This window comes from Leucoraja erinacea, chromosome 15 (assembly GCF_028641065.1).
Source record: "Leucoraja erinacea ecotype New England chromosome 15, Leri_hhj_1, whole genome shotgun sequence".
NCBI lineage: Eukaryota > Metazoa > Chordata > Chondrichthyes > Rajiformes > Rajidae > Leucoraja > Leucoraja erinaceus.
Window position 1 is genome coordinate 33,488,680 of NC_073391.1, and position 22,168 is coordinate 33,510,847.

The 22,168-nt window shown below is 48.7% G+C and overlaps 2 protein-coding genes across 2 annotated transcripts in view; one reads left to right on the forward strand and one right to left on the reverse strand.

Annotated features, from left to right (window-relative positions):
- Nucleotides 1-820: 820 nt before the first annotated feature.
- On the forward strand, nucleotides 821-6,007 carry LOC129704390 (golgin subfamily A member 7B-like). The gene is made up of 5 exons (XM_055647471.1): nucleotides 821-1,396; nucleotides 3,259-3,384; nucleotides 4,638-4,790; nucleotides 5,039-5,140; nucleotides 5,538-6,007. The coding sequence occupies exons 1-5, from the start codon at nucleotides 1,157-1,159 to the stop codon at nucleotides 5,613-5,615; spliced, it is 699 nt and encodes a 232-aa protein (XP_055503446.1). The 5' UTR covers nucleotides 821-1,156; the 3' UTR covers nucleotides 5,616-6,007.
- Nucleotides 6,008-19,453: 13,446 nt separating this feature from the next.
- The window catches only part of crtac1b (cartilage acidic protein 1b), a 129,299-nt gene continuing 126,584 nt past the window's right edge, over nucleotides 19,454-22,168 (reverse strand). The window contains 1 exon segment of the mRNA XM_055647094.1: nucleotides 19,454-22,051. Within this exon segment, the coding sequence (XP_055503069.1) occupies nucleotides 21,942-22,051 (110 nt within the window). The 3' untranslated portion in view covers nucleotides 19,454-21,941.

A 22,168-nucleotide genomic window follows, 5' to 3' on the forward strand; every position in this document is an offset into this window, starting at 1 on the left:
TCTAGTAGTCTGTTATGGTTCAGAGCTTATTTGCTGTCGTGTGTAATAGCCTGATGGCTGTAGGGAAGAAGCTGTTCCTGAACCTGGTCGTTACATTTTTCAGGCTCCAGTACCTTCCTCCTTACATAAACCTACAAACCCGCACATCTTTGCGATGTGGGAGGAAACCGGAGCACCCGGAGAAAACCCACGCGGTCACAGGGAGAACGTGCAAACTCCGCACAGACAGCATTCAAGGTCAGGGTCGACTCTGGGGATTGTGGTGCTGTGCGGTAGTAACTCTACTGCAGCGCTACTGTGCCACCCATGCAATGAAAAACCATTTGGTTTATCCTTTCTCTAACACAGTGTTTGAATTGCACAGATTTCTATTGGGAGAGGTTTGCCGGGACATTTTATCTTCAGCACGGCAAAACTAGAACTTCTATGCCATAGGTACGATGCACAAATCAGAAAAAAATAACAATCATAAAAAAGGTATGAACATTAACACTGTATTTGATGTTCAATCAGATAACACAGCACATGATTAAGTCTCATACTATCTCAGAGGGTCATTGTCATACAGCGTGGGAATAGGTCCTTGACCCAACCAACCAAGATGGCAACCAACTGGTCCCACATGCCTGCATTTGGTCCATATCCCACTAAACCTGTCCTATCCATGTATCCTTCCAAATGTTTATTAAACGTTGCGATCGTCCCTGCCTCAACTACCTCCTCTGACAGCTTGTTCCTCATGCCCGTCCCACTTAGGAAACCTGAACGGAAACCTCTGGAGACTTTGCTCCCCACCTAAGGTTTCCGTGCGGTTCCCGGAGGTTGCAGATGGTTGCAGGTAGTGGAAGCAGGTAGGGAAACTGACAAAAATCTCCGGGAACCTCACGGAAACCTTGGGTGGAGCACAAAGTCTCCAGAGGTTTCCGTTCAGGTTTTCTAAGTGGGACAGGGGCATTAGGTTCCTATTAAATCTTTCGCCCCTCACCTTAAACCTACGTCCTCTGGTTCTCAATTCCCCTACTCTGGGCAAGAGACTCTGTGCATTCACCCCTATCCATTCCCCTCATGATTTTGTAGGGATTAAATATTTAAGAAAATGGTTTAAGAAAATTACACCCCACGAGGGGAGTGGTCAGTTTGAGGTTTGCAGGCTAGCATGCACGGGTCTTGCTTGGTTGCAAACGCCTTCCCGTGCGTTGCAACGGTGCAGCTGCGCCGGCGCCGCACCTGCCGCTGTCGATCGCTGCCGGCGGGGCCCGGCCGGCGCAGGTGCGGCTGTCAGTCAGCGCCGTTCCCCGGGAATCCGGCTGCAGGGCTGGAGCGGCCCTCGCCTGTCATCCAGCGGAGAGGCTGCGGGAGGGGATTGCGGGCCGATTGCGGTGCGGAAATGGCTGAGGTAAGGTGGCGTTCGGGGTGCAATCCCTTCAATGCAACCTCCCGGCCTCGCCCGGCCGGGGGGTGGGGGCGATTGCTGGTCGATTTTTGCAATGGGAGAAATCAGCAAAAATAGCAACCGGGGCAACTGGCTGTACGCATGAATTGTTGATGGTACAGAGCTGTTCAGGAATGAGGACAGTCCCTGTGGATCGGGTCCTATCCAAAATGCGGCCTGCAACGAGCACTTGAATTAAGCAAAAAAAAAATAAAAAATCATGCACGCTGTGATTGCAATTTAAATGTTGCATTAGTGCATTTATTTTTACTCTGCATCGAACAGTGTAAGGCGTTGCGTGCGGCAGCAAATTAATAAAATATGTTATAGGGACGCGTTATTAAACTAACCATGTTCCCGTTATAAAGGGATTACATGGGATCACAGTCTACAATCCAATGAAAGGCAGCGTTACTGAAATGTTGTCTAAAATAACATTTCTGCTGTGTGTGAGGGGATCAGCTGATCACTTTACAGGCGTGAATTAATGCTTTTTGTTAAAGATTCTTTGCATCTGGCAATGAGCAGCAAAGCTCGCCGTTTAGCTCAGCAATATTTTGGTGAACCTGCATTGTTTTATTGTCTTATCTTCAGAGTAAAGCAGCATCTGCAGCTCCTCCCTGCACATTATGTTATTCAATCTCAATAACTCCTGAATCATCATTCATTGGCTCCAGTGGGTTAGTGGGGGTAAAAGTGTATTACTTAAAATTGGAGAGTTAATTGTTCAAACCGTTGGGTTGTACGTGCCCAAGGGGATATGAGGTGCTGCTCCTTCAGTTTGTGTGGCCTCATTGCTGGCAATGGAGGAGACCCAGGACAGTATGGGCAGTGTGGGAATGGGAAGGAGAGTTAAAATGGTTTGCAGCCGGGAGATCCAACAGGCCTTGGCCGACCGAACGCACGTGCTTGGCAGAAACGGTTGCAGAGTCTACACTTGACCACCTTAGACGTTAGAGAAAACAGAGTGGAACAGGCCCTTCGGCCCACTGAGTCCTCACTGACCAGTGATTACGTTACAATAGCACTATCCTACACACTTGGGACAATTGACAATTTGCAGATGCTAATTAACCTACAACGTGTGGGAGGAAACCGGAGCGCACGGAAAAAAAAACCTCACGTGGTCACGGGAAGAACGTACAAACTCTGTATAGACAGGATGGAACCCAGGTCTCTGGCGCTGTGCGGCAGCAACTCTACCGCTGCACAACTTTGCATTGGGATCGTTGAAGGAGTTGATGAGGTTAGAGGAGGTGCACGTGGACTCTGACTCACCTGGAAGGGCTGCTGGGGTCCGTCAATGGTATTGAGCGAGGAGGGGTAGGGACGCCTGACGTTTGAGTTTAGTTGATTGTCACGTGTACCAAGGGTACAGTGAAAAGCTTTTGTTGCATGCTAACCAGTCAGCAGAAAGACAATGCATGATTACAATCGAGCCCTCCGTAATAGACAGATACATGATAAAAGGAATAACGTGAATATTGTTTAGTGCAAGATAAAGTCCTGAAAAGTCTGATTAAAGATAGTCTGAGGGTCTCTCATGGGTTAGACAGTAGTTCAGGACCGCTCTCTAGTAGGTGATAGGATGGCTCAGTTGCCTGATAACAGCTGGGAAGAAATTGTCCCCGAATTTGGAGATGTGGGTCTTCACACTTCTGTACCTCATGCCCGATGGGAGAGGGGAGAAGAGCGAGTGACCGTGGTGAGACTGGTCCTTGATTATGCTGGTAGCCTTACCGAGGTAGCATGAGGTGTAGATAGAGTAACTGTGAGGAAGGTTGGTTGATGTGATGGTCTGGGCTGACCTTCGATCTTTCCCCCAGGCCCACAACCTCCAGGAATTGCAGCCAAGTGCATCCCTGGCCACCAAGGTCTTCATCCAGCGGGACTACACCGAGGGAATCCTCTGCCAGTTTCAGTCGAAGTTCCCTCCGGAGCTGGAGAGTCGGGTATCTGAGATTTATTGTTCCGCCAGCCCCCTGCGCCCCTCAGCAGCATCCCAATCACCATGCCTCACAGTTCCCTTTCATTATTTTGTCATGTGTACAGATTAGTTTTGCCTTCGTTTAGTTTAGAGATACAGCATGGAACCAGGCCCTTTGGTTGATGGTCAGCATGGACTCGATGGGCCGAAGGGTTTGTTTCCACGCTGTACCTCCAAACTAAGCTAAAGTTGCAACCATCCTGATTTGCAAGTATATCACCATTTCTTCATCGATACTTGGTCCAACTAGAGTTACAGTCATACAGCATGGAAACAGACCCCCAGGCCCAACTTGCTCATGTTAACCAAGATGCCCCATCTACACTATTTTGCTATCTACACGACCGCTTTTGGCCCATATCCCGCTAAACCATTCCTCTCCATGTGCCTGTCCAGTGTCTTTTAAATGCCAACTATCTCCTCTGGCAACTCGTTCCAGATAACCACCACCTTCTGTTTGAAAACGTGGCCCCTCATTCCCATTAAATCATTCCCCCCTCGTATTAATCCAATGCCCACTTGAATCGCCCTACTCTGGGTAAAAGACTGTGCATATCAGCCACCTGCAATCCAAGGAATAAAGTCCTAGTCTGCCCAAACTCTCCCTATAGCTCAGGCCCTCGAGTCCAGGCAACGTCCACTTTACTCTTATCTGTACTCTTTTCATCTTATTGACATTCAGCAGTTCCTCCAGCAGTTTGTTCTTTACTCCAAAGCAAACATTATTGTTATTAAGACCTACGTTGCCAGTGCACAGAGAGAACAAGATTAGTTTTAGTTTAGAGATACAGCGCGGAAACAGGCCCTTCGAACTGCTGAGTCCACACCGACCAGCGATCACCCCTTACAGCGGCACTATCATACACACCAGGGACAATTTACAATTTAACCAAAGCCAATTAGCCTGCAAATCTGCATGTCTTTGGGGTGTGGGAGGAAACCGGAGCAACTGGATTCTCCACAGGGAGAACGTACAAACTCCGTACAGACATCACCCATAGTCGGGATCGAACCAGGGTCTCTGGCACGGTGAGACAGCGACTACTAGTTGCGATAGCGGTAGTCGCTGCTCGCCGCGCCACCGTGGCACCCTCCCCAAGATCTCCACAAAGAGGAAGGTTTAGTTGCATTTGCGCGAGTCCATTCCCCATTCGGCCGTAATCGGACTACATCGTTGGTCAGAGACAGTTACTGACGTCCCTAAACTCTCTGTTCCAGGTGGAAAGGCATTACTTTGAGGAAACAGTGAAGACCTTGAACAATTACTATGCCGAAGCAGAGAAAATCGGAGGGACGTCGTACTTTGAGGGGTGCATGGCTTGTGTAACGGCCTATGTGATCTTCATGTGCATGGAGACTCGCTATGAGAAGGTATGACAGACCTGCCAGAGGTTCGGTGTGTTCAACATCGAGATCACCTGTAAGCAGCACCTCCCTCATGCCTCTGTAGTCCCCTTTGCTCAGCTGCAATACCGACACATCCACAATTTCATCTTCTCCCTCTTAAATTGCAGGTTAAATCTTATCATATTGTGGTCGCCACCTCCTAGGGTTCCTTCACCTTCTTCAGACCGCCACCCTGACTCCCACTCTGGTATTTGCTCTGCTTTTTTTTTCAGGTTTTGAAGAAGATTTCCAAATACATCCAAGATCAAAATGAGAAGATCTACGCCCCTCGAGGACTGTTGCTCACGGACCCCATCGAACGAGGGCTGCGAGTTGTATCCTTAATGGATTTTATCATTCAGGGTGAGTCCCCATTGTGAGTTCCCCTTCCTCGCTTCCCCCTCCTCCCCCCCCCTCCACCCTCCCCCCTCCTCCAACCTCCTCTCTCCCCCCCCTCTCCTCTCTCCCCCCCTCCTCTCCCCCCTCCTCTCTTCCCCCTCCCCCCCTCCCTCTCTCCCCCTCCCCTCAACTCCTCCTCTCACCAAACCCTTCTCCCCCCCCTTGTCTTATCCCCCCTTGTCTCTCCCCCCCTTCCTCTCTCCCCCCATTCCCCTCGATGGCGACTGATCACTGTCTCGGACGTTGCGTGTTTCCCGTCGCCCCCCCTCCCCGCCCCGTCTCCCCCCCCCCCCCCCTCCTCTTGCCTGTCTGCATTTCCTTGACACTGCCCAGATCGAGATTGCGATCTACGAGGACCGGTGCAGCAGCAGCGGCAGCAGCAGCAGCAGCAGTAGTTGCAGCGGGCAGTGACGGCGCTGCGACCTGGGTTGCGACGGCTCCGGCTTTGCTCCTTCGAGCGGACGGCCGTCTTCACGCGACGACGGCGGTCACCAGAGTATTGTGAACCATCGCTGCTTTGCGGAGTTTAATCCGGAGGGGTGGGTAGGTTAGGGATTGGGGAGAGGAGGGGAGGGTGGGGAGAGGGGAGAGTGCGCGGGGGAGCGTGTCGGTGACTCCTTATGTTGAAGCCCAGAATTGCGACGCCTGTCGAACCTGCGGCGAGAATTGCATCGGGGGAGGGGGCACAGCGGGGTGGTGGACCAGTGCAACACCGAGTGGAACAAGGGTAGAGGGAAAGATGGGGAGCGTCTGGGAGGGAGACCTCTGGCATTTGAATGCAGGGATACTTACATAGCGATGTAGAGGGGGAGGGAGAGGGGAACATTCATGGGGGGCTCTCAGCATTGGGGGGGGGGGGGGGGGGGGGGGGGGGGTGGGGGGGGGGCGGAGAGGGGGGGGGGGGGGGGGGGGTTCCAGAACACGGATGAGATATTTTTGCCATCTCATTCTTTGCTCCGTGTGGGGGAAGGAGCTGCACATGCGGGTTCATACCGAAAACAGATGTAAAATGCTGGAGTAACCCAGCAGGTCAGGCAGCAACTCTGGAGAACACAGATAGGTGACGTTTTGGGTCGGAAGAAGGGTCCCGACCTGAAACGTCACCTGTTCCTTTTCTCCAGTGATGCTGCCTGACCCGCTGAGTTACTCCAGCACTTTGTGTCTGCGTTTGTCCTGCCCAACTATGCTGCTTCCTGAAGGACTGTTGAGAAACAGCTCACAGTCTCGCTCATGAGTTCGGCCGTTCTGTACGGAGATAATAATGATTCCTGTCATACGGTCCCAATGTGGTCGCCTTTCCAGCATCATAGAGACACACAAAATGGAAAAGGCCATTCGGCCCACCTTGTCCGTGCCGACCGAGTTGCCATAATTGGGCTGGTTCCCATTTATAGGTTTGCATTTATTATTGTCACGTGTACCAAGGTACAGAGTTTTTGTACGCTATCCAATTAAATCAGATAAACCTTATCCCTAACTCTACCCCAACCCTTCCTTTCCCCTCCCTAAACAGCCAACCATGCCATCTCTGGGTGCCCGCTCTACCGCCCACCAAATGGAGCACAGGAAGACTAAAATGCTGGAGAAACTCAGCGGGTGAGGCAACATAGGCAACGTTTCGGGTCGAGAGTGAAGAAGGGTTTTGTTCCGAAACGTTGCCTATTTCCTTCGCTCCATAGATGCTGCCTCACCCGCTGAGTTTCTCCAGCATTTTTTGTCTACCTTCGATTTTCCAGCATCTGCAGTTCCTTCTTAAATAAATGGAGCTCAGGGCCTGGCAGACATTGACGCAGAGACAACTGCCTGGCTGCTCAACACCCGGCGTGAGATCTAACTATTCCTTTGGTTTATGTATCATTCGCAAGAAGAAGTAGACCTCCACCCTGTCGCCCACCTACCTGTCCCTAAACCCCCTCACCCTACCCGCATCCAACACCCCCTCCCCCTCAAAACGTCCACGCTCGCACTCTCCGCCCGAAACCCAACTCATCCAAGCCAGTCCCATATGCCCACGTTTGGCCCATATCCCTCTTAACCTCTCCTATCCATGAGCTGTCCAAGTGTCTTTTAAACCTGTCTCAACTATCTCCTCTGGTTCCATATAAACACCACTCTGTGTGGAATAAGTTGCCCTTCAGGTTCCTATTGAAGCTCTCCTCTCTCACCTTATGTGGAACTCGGAGAAGCAGTAAGCAGATGCAGAGAGAAGAGACCATTGGCTTGAAAGTCTGTGAGAAAGAAGGTGAATGACAAGGAAAGACAGTTTTAAAAGAGCGCCAAGACCCGGTCCCTATCGTCAGCAGGAGCGGCTGTTGAAGGAGTGCGGGGATTGGCTGAGGAATTTAATTCGCAAATTGGTAAATTGGCAAATTAGGCAATTAATCAGCCAATAGAAGCAAGGTTTGCTCTAGGGGAGCGGCATTGACGAGGGAAGCACCTTGTGAGTATAGTGCGAGTCTTTGGCTCGAGAGTCTTCGGCAAGGAGACTGAGGAAAGGAGGCTACACTTGTTTGAAATTTGTGAATTTTGTCCACTGACGAAGTGGCAGGCATGTTGGTGCAGTGTGTTTCCTGCAGGATGTGGGAAGTCAGGGAGCTGGAAGCTACACCTGCAGAAATTGTGTCCAAGTGCAGCTCCTGAATGAACATGTTGAACTGGAGAAGCAGCTGGATGGCCTCGGGGCCATCCGGGAAAACGAGAGTTCCCTGGACAGGACCTACAGTGAGGTCATCATGCCAATGATACAGGAAGAGCAAAGGTGTGTGACTGTGAGAAAGGGGAGTAAACGTGGAGTGCAGGAGACCCAGGTGGCTGTGCCGAATGAAAACAGGTACGCTCTCTTGGGAGCTGTCAGGGCAGATGATGCTTCCAGTCCGAGCTCTGGACGAGTCGGTGGCTCCAATCCTAGTGATGAGACTCGACTGGCGAGACCGACATCGGGCAGAGCTATAGTAGTGGGTGACTCAAATTTCCGAGGTGCGGACTGGAAGATTCTGTGTCGGCAGGTAAGAATCGAGGATAGTCTGTTCAACCGACTTCAGAACATCCTCGAGATGGAAGAAGTTGTGCAGAAGACTGAGAAGCAAGACTTCTAGGGTGGTTATCTCTAAGTTGCTTCCATTCCCTAGTGCTAGTGAGGGCAGGAACAGGGAAATACGGGATCTGAATGTGTGGCTGAGGGGTTGGTGCAGGGAGCAAGGATTTAGATTTATAGACCACTGGGATCTCTTCTGGGGTAGGGGTGACCTGTACAAAAGGGACGGGTTACACCTTAACTGGAGGGGGACCGACATTCTGGCAGGCAGGTTTGCTAGTGCTACACGTGTTGGTTTAAACTACATAGTGGAGGGGAGGGATTGACAAATTGGGAGTATAAAGATGGAGTTAAAGGGGAAGTGAGTACAGGGAAAATTACAAAAGACTCCCAAATTAATGGGAAGGAAAGTTTGAGAAGGGATAAGAGGTCGGGGCCAATAGTGACCGGTGTGTGAGGGGTGGTGGTTAAGTGCTGAATATGAACGCGCAAAGTATAAGAAATAAAGTGGACGAGCTTGAGGCTCAGTTAGAAATTGGCAAGTATGATATAGTGGGAATTACAGAGACATGGCTGCAAGAGGGCCAGGGCTGGGGACTGAATATTCAAGGGTATAGGTCCTATCGAAAAGACAGACAGGTGTGCAGTGAGGGTGGGGTAGCTCTGTTGGTGAGGAATGAAATTCAGGCCCTTGCGAGGGGTGACATAGAATCAGGTGGTGTGGAGTCAGTATGGGTAGAACTGAGGAATTGTCAGGGTAAAAAGACCCTAATGGGAGTTATCTACAGGCCCCCAAACAGTAGCCTGGATATAGGGTGCAAGTTGAATCGGGAGTTATAATTGGCATGTTGCAAAGGTAATGCTACGGTTGTTATGGGATATTTCAACATGCAGGTAGACTGGGTAAATCAGGCTGGTACTGAACCCAAGAAAGGGAGTTTGTGGAGTGCCTCAGTGATGGATTCTTAGAGCAGCTTTTACAGGAGCCTACCAGGGAGAAGGCAATTCTGGATTTAGTGTTGTGTAATGAACCTGAGGGTACTCGACGTAAAGGAACCATTAGGCGGCAGTGGCCATAATATGATACGTTTTAATCTACAATTTGAGAGGGAGAAGGGAAAATCGGAAGTGTCAGTATTATAGTTGAACAAAGGACTATGGAGCAATGAGGGAGGAGCTGGCCAAAGTTGACCGGAAAGATACACTAGCAGGGATGACGGTGGAACAACAATGGCAGGTATTTTGGGGAATAATTCAGAAGCTGCAGGATCGGTTCATTCCAAAGAGGAAGAAAGATTCCAAGGGAAGTAAGGGGCGATCGTGGCTGACAAGGGATGTCAGGGATAGTATAAAATTAAAAGATAAGAAGTATAACAGCAAAGGAGCGGGAAGCCAGAGGATTGGGAAACTTTTAAAGAGCAACAGAAGGTAACTAAAATGGCAATACGGGGAGAAAAGATGAGGTATGAAGCTAAGCTAGCCAAGAGTATAAAGAATAGTAAAAGCTTCTTTAGGTATGTGAAGAGGAAAAAATTAGTTAAGACCAAAGTAGAACCCTTGAAGACTGAAACGGGTGAATTTATTATGGGGAACAAGGAAATGGCAGATGAATTGAACAGGTACTTTGGATCTGTCTAAGGAAGACACAAACAATCTCCCTGATGTACTAGTGGCCATAAGATCTAGGGTGATGGAGGAACTGAAGGAAGTTCACATTAGGCAGGAAATGGTGTTGGGTAGACTGATGGGACTGAAGGCTGATAAATCCCCAGGGCCTGATGGTCTGCATCCCAGGGTACTAAAAGAAGTGGTTCTAGAAATTGTGGACGCATTGGTGATAATTTTCCAATGTTCTGTAGATTCAGGATCAGTTCCTGTGGATTGGAGGGTAGCTAATGTTATCCCAGTTTTTAAGAAGGGCGGGAGAGAGAAAACGGAATTATAGACCAGTTAGCCTGGCATTGGTGCTGGGGAAGATGCTGGAGTCAATTATAAAAGATGAAATAGCCGCACATTTGGATAGCAGTAACAGGATTGGTCCGAGTCAGCATGGATTTACGATGGGGAAGTCATGGTTGACTAATCTTCAGGAATATTTTGAGGATGTAACTAGGAAAATGGACAAAGGAGAGCCAGTGGATGTAGTGCACCTGGACTTTCAGAGAGCATTTGATAAGGTCCCACATAGGAGATTAGTGGACAAAATTAGGGCACATGACATGGATAGAAAATTGGTTGGCAGACAGGAAACAAAGAGTTAGGAGATTGAGAGGGGATCTTATAGAAACTTACAAAATTCTTAAGGGGTTGGACAGGCTAGATGCAGGAAGATTGTTCCCGATGTTGTAAGTCCAGGACACGGGGTCACAGCTTAAGGATATGGGGGAAATCCTTTAAAACCGTGATGAGAAAAACTTTTTTCACACAGAGAGTGGTGAATCTCTAGAACTCTGCCACAGAGGGTAGTTGAGGCCAGTTCATTGGCTATATTTAAGAGGGAGTTAAATGTGGCCCTTGTGGCTAAGGGGATCAGAGGGTATGGAGAGAAGGCAGGTACAGGATACTGAGTTGGATGATCAGCCATGATCATATTGAATGGCGGTGCAGGCTTGAAGGGCCGAATGGCCTACTCCTGCACCTAATTTCTATGTTTCTAAGTAGGGATTAACAGGTCCCTTTCAGAATGGCAGGTAGTGACCAGTGGGGTATCGCAAGGCTCGGTGCTGGGACTGCTGCTATTTACAATATACATTAATGATTTAGATGAAGGGATTAAAAGTAACATTAGCACATTTGCAGATGACACAAGGCTGGTTGGCAGTGTGAACTGTGAGGAGGATCTTATGATGATGCAGGGTGAGTTAGGTTGGGTGAGTGGGCAGATGCATGGCAGATGCAGTTTAATGTGGATAAATGTGAGGTTATCCACTTTGGTGTCAAAAACGGAGGGAGATTATCTGAATGGTGCCAAGTTGGGAAAAGGGGAGGTACAACGAGATTTGGGGGGTCCTTGTGCATCAGTTACTGAAAGTAAGCATGCACGTACAGCAGGCAGTGAAGAAAGCGAATGGCATGTTGGCCTTCATAACAAGAGGAGTTGAGTATAGGAGCAAATAGGCCCTTCTGCAGTTGTACAGGGCCGTAATGCGACCACACTTGGAGTATGATGTGCAGTTTTGGTCTGCAAACTTGAGGAAGGACATTCTTGCTATTGAGGGAGTGCAGTGTAGGTTCACAAGGTTAATTCCCAGGATGGCAGGGCTGTCATATGTTGATAGAATGGATCAGCTGGGCTTGTATACTCTGGAATTTAGAAGGATGAGAGAGGATCTTATTGAAGCAAGATTATTAAGGGAGTCCAGAACCAGGGGCCACAGTTTAAGAATAAGAGGTTTCGAGCCATTTAGAATAAAGATGAGGAAAACCTTTTCATGCTGAGGGTTGTGAATTTGGAATTCACTGCCTCAGAAGGCAGTGGAGGCCGGTTCTCTGGATGCTTTCAAGAGAGAGTTAGATAGAGCTCTTAAAGATAGCAGAGGCAGGGGATATGGGGAGAGGGCAGGAACGGAGATTGTGGATAATCAGCCATGATCACTAAATGGCGGTGCTGGCTCGAAGGGCCAAATGGCCTACTCCTGCACCTATCACCTATTAAACTATCCTCTGGTTCTTGATTCCCCAATCCTGGGTAAAAGACAGCATTCGCCCTATCTATTCCCACACAAGATTGTATACACCTCAATAAGATCAATTCTCATCATCCTGTACTCCAAGGAACGAACCCTAGCCTGCCCAACCTCTCCCCATAGCTCTCCCCATGGCAACATCCTCGTAAATCTTTGCATTCTTTCCAGCTTGATGACGTGTTTACTATAGCAGGGTGACCAAACCATAATCCCATCCACTTCCATGAAAAGGTCTGGCAATTCATCTTCAAGTGGAAGATGTGCTATCAATTGTCACCTCACAGCAGGCCATTCAACCCATCGAATCTGTGATGGAGTTAATAGATGACCATGATGCCAAGGGACACTTCTCGCATCTGCCTGCACTTGATCCATCTCCCTCCATCCCTTGTCATTGGTCACTGGACCTGACCAAAACACCATTGTACGCGATGTTAAAAGAAAACTTTAAACGCGCGACAAGATCGGTCAGGACAGTCGAGACTTTATTAAAGAGCAATATTACAACAATTGTTGGGAACAATCCAACCCATCTGCTCCTTATATACCGAGTTCCCTTTTGATGTGCGGCTCCTTCCCGCAGGCACTCGATGTTACATGGCCCTATAACAATCATGGATCGATCACCACAGGAGGATGCAGGTTAACAAATACATTTCAATCACACCCAGTGGGAGACAGAGTCTGAAGAAGGGCCTTGACCCGAAATGTCACCATTTCCTTCTGGATGTTTTCAAGGGAGAGTTAGATATAGTTCTTGGGGCTAATGGAATCAAGTGATGTGAAAAAAAAAGCAGGAACTGGGGTACTGATTTTGGATGATCAGCCATGATCACTTGAATGGTGGTGCTGGCTCCAAGGGCCGAATGGCACCTGTTTTCTATGTTTATCTGCAGAGATGCTGCCTGGTTCCGCTGAGTTACACGAACGTTTTGTGTCTATCTTTGGGGAGACCGCGAGATGTCTTGTTACCTGTTAGATCTCATTTTATTGTAATTGCCATTTGTTCTTTCACAACTACCTTACGACAAGTTTCTCTCCCAGGGAAATGGGTATCAACAAACGGAGGGCACCGGTTTAAGGTGAGGGGAATGGTTTAACAGAAACCTGGCTGGCAACCTTTCCTTACTTTTCCTTACTGTAATGGGGTGACAAGAACTGCACACAATACCCCAAATGTGGCCAAAGCAAATTCCTGTCAAGCTGCAGGGAGAAAGTTTTATAGCTATTGGACAAACTTTGATGGTGGGTGTATGGAACGGGCTGCCAGAGTTGGTAGTTGACGCTGGTGCTATAACTGCGTTTAAAGGACATTTGCATTGGCACACGTTCAGGAAAGGTTTAGAGGGATATGGGTCAAACGCGGGCAGTTGGGACTAGCGAAGATGAGGCATCTTGGTTGGCATGGACGAGTTGGGCCGAAGGGCTTGATTCTGTGCTGAATGACTTATGGGACTGATCCGCTTTAAGGGACCAGTGAAGGTAGTAGTTCCAACAGCTCCAGGGGACCGGGGTTCCATCCTGACCTTGTGCTGTCTGTGTGGAGCTTGCATGTGTCTCCCTGCCACTACGGGGGTTTCCCCTGGGTGCTCAACTCCCCCCCCCCCCCCCCCGTGCAGGTGGGTGCCAGGAGAAGTAGCAAATGATGCAAACATCTACAGGTGTACGGTAGAGAGGACACACACTGGTCACATCACGGCCTGGTTCAGTAACTCGAATACCCAGGAGCGAAGGAGACCACAGAGAGTGGTGGACACTGGTCCATCACAGGTACTGACACGAAGTGCTGTCTCACAAAGACATCTAGCATCATCAAAGACCCACACCACCCTGGCCACGCTCGCTGCTACCATTGGGAAGAAGGTACAGGAGCCTGAAAACCGTGACTTCCAAGTTCAAGAACAGCTTCTTCCCAGCAACCATTAGGCTCTTGAACACTGCACAACACTAACCTCAGCAACTGCGATCGTTTACAGACTGTCTCTGGTTGCACTATGGACTTTGGTTTCGAACTATTATGGTTACCTAATATCACTGTTATTAATTTATTGTATTGATAATTATAATATTTATCTGTGTTGTGTTAACGGGCCAGTTAAGCTGCAGCAAGTAAGGATTTCATTGTTCAGTTGGTACATAAGACAATTAAACACTTGAACGTGAGAGAGAGTCGGTTATAGGGGTAAACTCAAATGAGACAGCGTGTCGGACGGAACTGCAGATACTGATTTATGCCGAAGAGAGAGACACAAAGTGCTGGAGTAACGCAGGGCCTCGGGTCAGGCAGCATCTCTGGAGATAAGGGATGGGTGACGTTTCAGGTCAGAGGTAGTGCAAGTGGGAAAAGACCAGAACAAATCATGCCAGCAATAGATGAACAAGGGAGGATGGAGCCCACAATGGCCCATTGTTGGCTGTGGAAGAGGTGATAGCCCACAATGGCCCATTGTTGGCTGTGGAAGGGGTGATAACGAAGGGATACAGGAATGTGAACAGGAACTGGTGGGGGTGACGACTAGGATGAGGGAGGAATTGCTGGATGACTAGGGTGGGACTGCGAGGGGAAATGAGTGCTTTAGTATTAGTAGTGTGAGTGACGTGCTGTGAGCAGATTGCCACTGTTACAATAGCACCCTTATTCCCACACAGTTGCTGCATTGGGACATTATCTGCATGCCATTTCAGACCTGCCAGGAATTGCAGCCACATCCATCAAGATGCCCTCAGCTGGACGATGTTTTAATTAGAAACAAGGAACTGCAGGTGCTGGTTTACGGGGCGGCGGCAAAAGGTCCAGGAGTAACTTAGGGGGTCAGGCAGCATCTCTGGAGAGAAGGGATAGGTGGCCGTGTGTAGGAAGGAACTGCAGATGCTGGTTCATACCAAACGAAGATGGACACAAAGTGCTGGAGTAACTGCGGGTCAGGCAGCATCTCTGGAGAAAAGGGGCGGGTTGGGGTTTCGGGTCGGAGCTTTTCTTCAGTCTGAAAGTGGAGGGGGGGATCTGGGGTGAGGAAAAGGCCAGAACACATCCTGGTCGAGGCCCACTTTTTGTCCTTTCATTGGACTTTGTCCCGCAATCTGCCGATTAAAACCCTCTCTTGTATCCACCACTTATTCACCTGGTTTTGCCTTGACCTCTCGTACAGTCTCACCCCCACCATCCATCCCCCTCCCCTCTCTTTACTCCATATGTCTGAAGAAGGGTCCCGACTCGAAACGTTACCTGTCCACGTTCTCCAGAGATGCTGCCTGACCCGCTGAGTTTCTCCAGCACGTTGTGTCTGTCTGGTATAAACCAGCATTTTCCCAGTTCCTTCCTACACACGGAGCAGAGAATGAGATGGCATTTTGTGTCGGTGATATTTTTAATTGGCCTGCAATCATCATGGGTCAAATCAAGTTGAGATAATCGTCCTCTGCACCTGTATTCCCACTTTTCTCAACAACTTTATTGACCAAAATTCTCAAGTCACATATTTAAAATTGGCAATGGTATAGTGAGATACAGGTTCAATGAGAATACTGCTTGCAGCGGCATCACAGGCACATGGACCTAGGCAACACAGACATAAATCATACATATATTACAGGTCCATCACCAATTTTCCGTCAACTGATGGTCCGGCATCCTTTAAGCCGGACAAAATTATGAGAGTGCTCTTGAAATCCCCCCGAAAATGTGGCACCCAGGCCGGGTGAGGCGGCTGACCTCGTCCTCATCGGGACTTCCACGCTGGGCAACAAGTTGAATTTGCTCCCTGCGGCCGGGGCTGTGGTACTCCAGCCCGGCCGGAGCTGGCAGATTCGGTCCCATAGATGACTTCCGAGGCCAATTTTGCATGCCGGTATCTCGGTCCCCCCCAGCAGCCTAGGCTGTTCGGCACCGTTTGACTCCTGTCGGAAGCCGTGAACTCTGTGATGTCCGACTTCAGGCAGCGAGAAGAAGCATGGCCCGGTTTGTGAAGATCCTTGATGGCTGATGCTGCCTTCTTGGGGCAGTGCCTGGCGTAGATGCTTTCAACAGTGGGGTGGGCTGTGTCCACCTGCTGCCTCCTGCGTTCATGTGCGTTGGAATTGCCATACCAGGCCAAGTTTGGAACTGCGCAAATAGCACCTGTTGCTAATCGTAACACTGAGAGTGAGATTTGGGGGTAATAAAGTCATTGAGTGACATTGGGAAAAGTGGGAGTGTGCAGCGAGTTACAGGCGGGGCTGACGAACCAGGTTCAATAGACAATAGGTACAGGAGTAGGTTATTTGGCCCTTCGAGCCAGGACCACCATTCAATGTGATCATGGCTGATCATCCCCAATCAGTACCCCATTCCTGCCTTCTCCCCTCCAGCGTCAAGGTTCAAGCGTCTTCTTTTGTACCAATCAGTAAAGACATTGAAAACGTGATGAGCGGCCAGATTCCCCAGCTGATTCAGATCGATGCTTAACAACGGCCTACAGGACAGGTCACCCAGGGAAATGCAATGGTTTTTGCAACAGTCTCATTGATTGTGTTCATCTTCTTTTGGCCACATCAGCTGGGTACGTGTGTTGTTCGAGTATGTGTTCGTTTGAGTGTGTGTTCACGAGAGTGTGTTTATAGGTGTGCTTATCTGTTCGTCTTTGTGTATGGCTATATATGTGAGACATGTTTGTATATCTATGTGTGACCGTTTCTTTTGTATATATGTATGTGTGCGTTTTTATTGTATTGTGTGTGTGTGCGCACACGTTTTTCTGTTTATGCATGTGTGTTTTGATGAATTATATGTGTGCAGTAATTATAAATAAATTTGTGTTTTTAGTTATGTGTGTGTTTTTATCCATATATTGCGAGAATGTGTGTGCATGAGGGTGTGTTCACGCGTGAGCCTGTGCATGAGTGTGCGTGAACGTGTGTGTTTCCAGATGAACCAGAGGTATGGAGCCGCGGGCTGTACCACATGCCCACCCACAGTAGTCTGGCGTTTATTTACGGGGACAGAGCAACAGCCTTTCGCCTTTGCAGTGAGTAGTTATATCAGACATGGTTTCAAGTGAATCAGCACCATTGCGTTCCCGGAATAATAACGTGACTGAGAGACAAACACTCACCACTTCATATCTGTCTCCCAGATACCAAACCCAAAAACAACCCAGGGTGCAAAACATTTGTTGCCGGCATCTTTCTAGAATTACATGGTTTAAGGTGAGGGGAGGGGGAACTGAGGGGTAACTTTTTCACACAAATGGTGGTGTGTGTATGTGTGGAACAAGCTGTAGCAGGTGGGACTAGTGTTGGTCGGTGTGGGCACGTTGTGTTTTGTTTTTTAACAATATGTGCTGCCTTGTCCACATCTTGTAAAATAATAAATCAATTTTCCTTCCCGATAAAAATAAATAAAGTCATGAGAGGCAAAGATAGAATAAGACAGTCAGAATCTTTATTCCCACCCCAAGATGGAAATGTCAAAGACTAGAGGGCACAACCTTGAGGGCATAATGGTGGCAGAATTTAAAGGACATGTACCAGGTAAATGTTTTACACGGAGGGTGGTTGATGCCTGGAATATGCTGCTGGGACTGGTGGTGGAGGCAGATACAATAGAGGCGTTTAAGAGACTTTTGGATAGCTCTCCGTGGGGACACTGATCAAGTGCAGGGAGAATAGATTAGGCATCATATTCAGCATGGACAGTATGGGCCGCAGGGCCTGTTCATGTGCTTTTCGTGTATTTTTCAGCAATTTATTTGGAGAACGCATTGGAAACCACATTATTATCTTTGCTTGTAATTGTAATGATGTATGCATAATCTCTTCCTGACCTACTCTCCCCAAATGTCAAAACATCAGTTCCCTCTCACTGTAACAGGGAACATGTGTTGGAATTGTGTGTATGCCCCAAATTCTGGCTTGCAATCCCCTTTAAATCCCCACTCATACCTAATGACCTGAAATCACTTCATGCAGCAGAAAACACACCAGTATTATTTCACAGTGGCTCAGCTGCCTCACAGTGCCAGAGATTCAGGTTCAATCCTGACCTCGGATGATATCTGTGTGGAGTTTGCATGTTCTCCCTGTGACCAGGTGGATTTCCTCCCACATCCCAAAGACGTGCTGGTGTGTCGGTAAATTATCCCTCTGCAATGGGAAAGTGGGACAACATAGAACTCGTGTGGACGAGTGATCGATGGTCGGCAAGGGGGAGGGAAGAGAATGTAGGGGTTACTTGAAAGTAGATAAATCAATGTCATACCACTGCGTTGTAAGCCACCCAAGCAAAATATGAGGCGCTGTTCCTCCAATTTGCATGTACTGTAGCTTCACAGTGGAGGAGGCCGAGGGCAGAGAAAGGGAGAGCATGCAAACTCCATACGAACAGCACCCGAGGTCAGGATCAAACCTGGGTGTCTGGCAGTGCGAGGCAGTAGCTCCACCCACCTGCGTCACCATGCCGCCGTGGCAATTGGGGTTTGATGGTGAATGTTATCAATATTAAATTCATAATTAGATACACAAAATGCTGGAGCAAGTCAGCGGGTCAGGCAGCATCTCTGGAAATCATGGATTGTTGGCGTTTCAGGTCGGGATCCTTCTGCAGATTGAAGATCTGCAGTTCCTTTTTTATTACATTCTAACTTTATAATTGTAAATTTTATTTAACTGCCTGAAATTAGTTGCAGTAATGGGATTTAAACCCACGTAGTCCCCATTGGCTTTTGCTTGCTGGTCCAGTTGCTTGCCCACTACACCGCTAGATCTTTTAAACTGCACTGTGCAGACCCTTCTATGTCAAGAGGCATATCTATCTCACTGAGATCATTGCTTGCTTGGAGATGTAACATCAACGGTAGGAGATGCTGAACTTTAGAACTGCCCTTGATCAGGAAATGTGTGCATGTCCCTCTGAGACACATCTGCCCATGAGCAATAGCCCTCTCCTAATTCCCCCCCCCCCCCAATGACACCAAGCCCAAATATCAATGCAATGACATAATACTCGAGCACACCATGACATCATCTCTAGGTGCAATATAATGACATCACATTCAAGTACACAATGACATCATATCCCAACCCGTCGCAGCATGATGAGATCATATCCAGGCACAGGTGCGATGACATCATACTTGGGCAAAATATGACATCATATCCAGGCACAACATTATGACATCACACTCAGCATAACACTATGTCATCATATCCCGGCGTAAACTGATGACATCATTGCTGTTGGAACACAAAGATCTCAGATTTGGAATATGGCGGCGTTTTTCCCGGAAAATCTGAGTGTTTTTTTTGTTTGTAGTGAAACGAGTTTGGAGATTTCCTCCCAACTTTGGGGCTAACTCCGTGAATGCTTTGCCTTTTTTGTTCCACGTCTGTGCCTGTCCTCATTGTCAGAGGGAATAATGACAGCGAGGATCGTAGAGGGAGTAACGCCATGGATGCAGGGCAAAGGGGGATGGGGGAGACAGGGGGTGCAGAGCAAAGAGGTGTGGGGAAGGGGTGTGGAGGGAAGGGGTGTGGAGAAGGAAGGGGTGTGGAGAACAGGTGTGTCCAGGAGACGAGGTATGGAGGTGACAAAGGGTGTAGGGGACGGGGGTGCAGGGCAGACAATGGATAGGGTGGGTGGGGGTGGACGGGAGTAGGTGAGTGATCAAAGTGGTGGTGAGACAATGGGAGAAGAGGTGCAGGGAAAAGGGAGGGGGGGACAAAGGGTGTGGGGAAGGGCTGTGAGGGGATGGACATCGTGAGGCAGCCAGCCAGAGATATGAGAGTCATACAGCACGGAAACAGGCCCTTCGGCCCAACTCCTTCATGCCGACCACGATGCCCTATCTACACGAGTCCCACCTGTCCGCATTTGGCCCATATCCCTCTATACCTTTCCTATCCATGTACCCGTCCAAATGTCTTAACTATTGTGATGGTATCTGCCTCAACTACCTCCTCTGGTAGCTTGTTCCATAAACCCACCACTCTCTGTGTGAAAGTGTTTTCCCTCGGGCTCCTATTAAATCTTTTCCCTCAAGGAGACCTCACTCCTGGACCCCAAATCTGAACACATTACTCCAGATGTGGCCTCAGCTCTTGTATATCTGACCTATAGACTTTAGAGATATAGAGCTGAAGCAGGCCCTTCGGCCCACCGGGTCTGTGCCAACCAGCCATCACCCCATACACTGGCACTATCCTACACGCTGGGGACAATTTACAATTTTACTGAAACCAGTTAACCTGCAAACCAGTACATCTTTGGAGTGTGAGAGGAAACCCACGCAGTCACAGAGAGAACATACAAACTCCATACACACAGCACCCGTCGATATGTAAATAGATGAAAGATAGATAGAAAGAAAGAAATGAAAAGATAAATAAATACATAGGTAAATAAACCAATGGATAGACAGATAGAGAAGTAAATAAATAAATAGATTAATGAATGAATAAAGGAACGAATACATAAATAAAAATACTGATAAATAAATAAATGAATGAACGGCCAGGCCGACAGGTAGATAAATAAACAAACAATCAGACAGATAAATAAATAAATAAATAAATGAATAGATAGATGGGTGGATGAATGAATAAGATGGATGAATGGCTATACTTTGTTTCACTCCTGCCATCGGGGAGAAGGTACAGGAGCCCATAAAGTGTAATGTCCAGGTTCCGAAGCAGCTTCTTCCCTATCACCATCACGTTATTAAACACCGCAATCTCCAAATAGGGTGCGAACAATATAGACTTGGGGGCATTGTTTTCATCTATTGTTTGCACTATTTTTGTTTTTATATATATTCTGAACTTTTTGTTGTTGTTTATCCTGGGGTTTTACAGAGTTCTATGTTGACACACCTGTTGTTCTGCTACAAGTAAGAAGTTCTTTGTTCTGTTTTGGGCCATTTGCCGATAAACACTCTTGACTCTCTCGTGATAAATATCGGGGAGATTGAGGTTGAGGGGGATCAGGCACAGAAGCGGAGTTGAGGGCATCTGAGGTCGTGATGACTGGTGGGGTGGGGAATGCTGGAGAGGTGCTTGTGTTGGCCCCCACCCTGTGGTGTCCTGGGGGCGAGGGTGGGATGGGGGGGGGGTGACACCCACTTTGTTGTACGACACGTCCACCATCAATGATGCCACCCGTGCATTAGCCGACGACCTCGCGATGCATCTGTCGGCAGATGTGTCCGAGACTCCCTGCGATGCTCCTCCTGGCCTTAGTGCCGAGAGACGGGGTCTTTCAGTACCAGGGACAGCTCCAGCCCAGACTGCTCTGCAGCCACAGGGCTGAGGAACACCATCGGACAGGGTTTGGGGACAGTGGCCGCTTTCGATGCCCGGTCCCGGATACAGCGACGCAGGGGACCAGACCTCGTCACGTACGGCTCTCCGCCACACCTTGTCCCGACAGCAAACCAACGCCGGTCACATCTATCCCACCCAATATACCTTTATTAAGCTTAGTGTAGAGATAAAGTGTGTGTGAATATGGGAGTGAATGCGTGCGTGAATATGTGTGTGTATGTACATGTGGGTAGGCATAAATGTGTGTATGTATGTATATGCGTGCATGTGTGTGTATGTAGTGCCCTTGTGTGTGTATGTTTGTGTATGCATGTGTGTGTCCAAGCATGTATAAATGTGTGCGTACACGGATGTGTGTGTGTGCATGTTAGGTGCGCATCAGGAGTATGTGTGTGAAGGTTCCTCTGCTCCTCACTGACTGGCCTTTGCGCTTATCGCCTCTGGTGTCACACAACGTGGGCTTGTAGCTGACCACGGTGGGCCGGGCTGTGCGGGGAGACAGACCCCTCGCTCGATGGACCATTGTGGGCTCCTCGGTCGGCCGTTTCATCCGGAGTGTGTCTGCACCGACCCAGCGAGAGGCCGCCAGCCAACAGAGAGAACGTTTGCTGTGGGTTTTCTTTTTTGATTTGTTGCTTTCAGTTCAGTTCAAACCTTTGACAGCTCAGGCAGTGGAAGACAGAGGGATCCGAGTGTCAGGTGGTTGGGGGGCAGGAGAGGAGTTCAGGCACGGAGCCAGCAGACCAGGCTAGACAGCAGCATAACGGGCGGGTAGAGAGGGCAAGCGAGATGCACGGATGACGACAACCCTCCTCCAAAGTACGCAACTTGGGCTAGTCAGAGAGGAGGAGAGGAAAGAAGGAAGAAGTCAGCAGATAGATGGCAGACACGAAGCATGCAGATGCTGGCTTAGTTTCGATCAATAATGACCATTAAGATATATAAACTAA

Excerpts from the sequence above, each read along its gene's own strand:
- LOC129704390 (XM_055647471.1), top strand. The coding sequence starts at position 1,157 with ATGCACGGGTCTTGCTTGGTTGCAAACGCCTTCCCGTGCGTTGCAACG. Across the intron at positions 3,385-4,637 it reads CTCCGGAGCTGGAGAGTCGG|GTGGAAAGGCATTACTTTGA; the intron begins GTATCTGAGATT and ends TCTCTGTTCCAG. Across the intron at positions 4,791-5,038 it reads TGGAGACTCGCTATGAGAAG|GTTTTGAAGAAGATTTCCAA; the intron begins GTATGACAGACC and ends TTTTTTTTTCAG.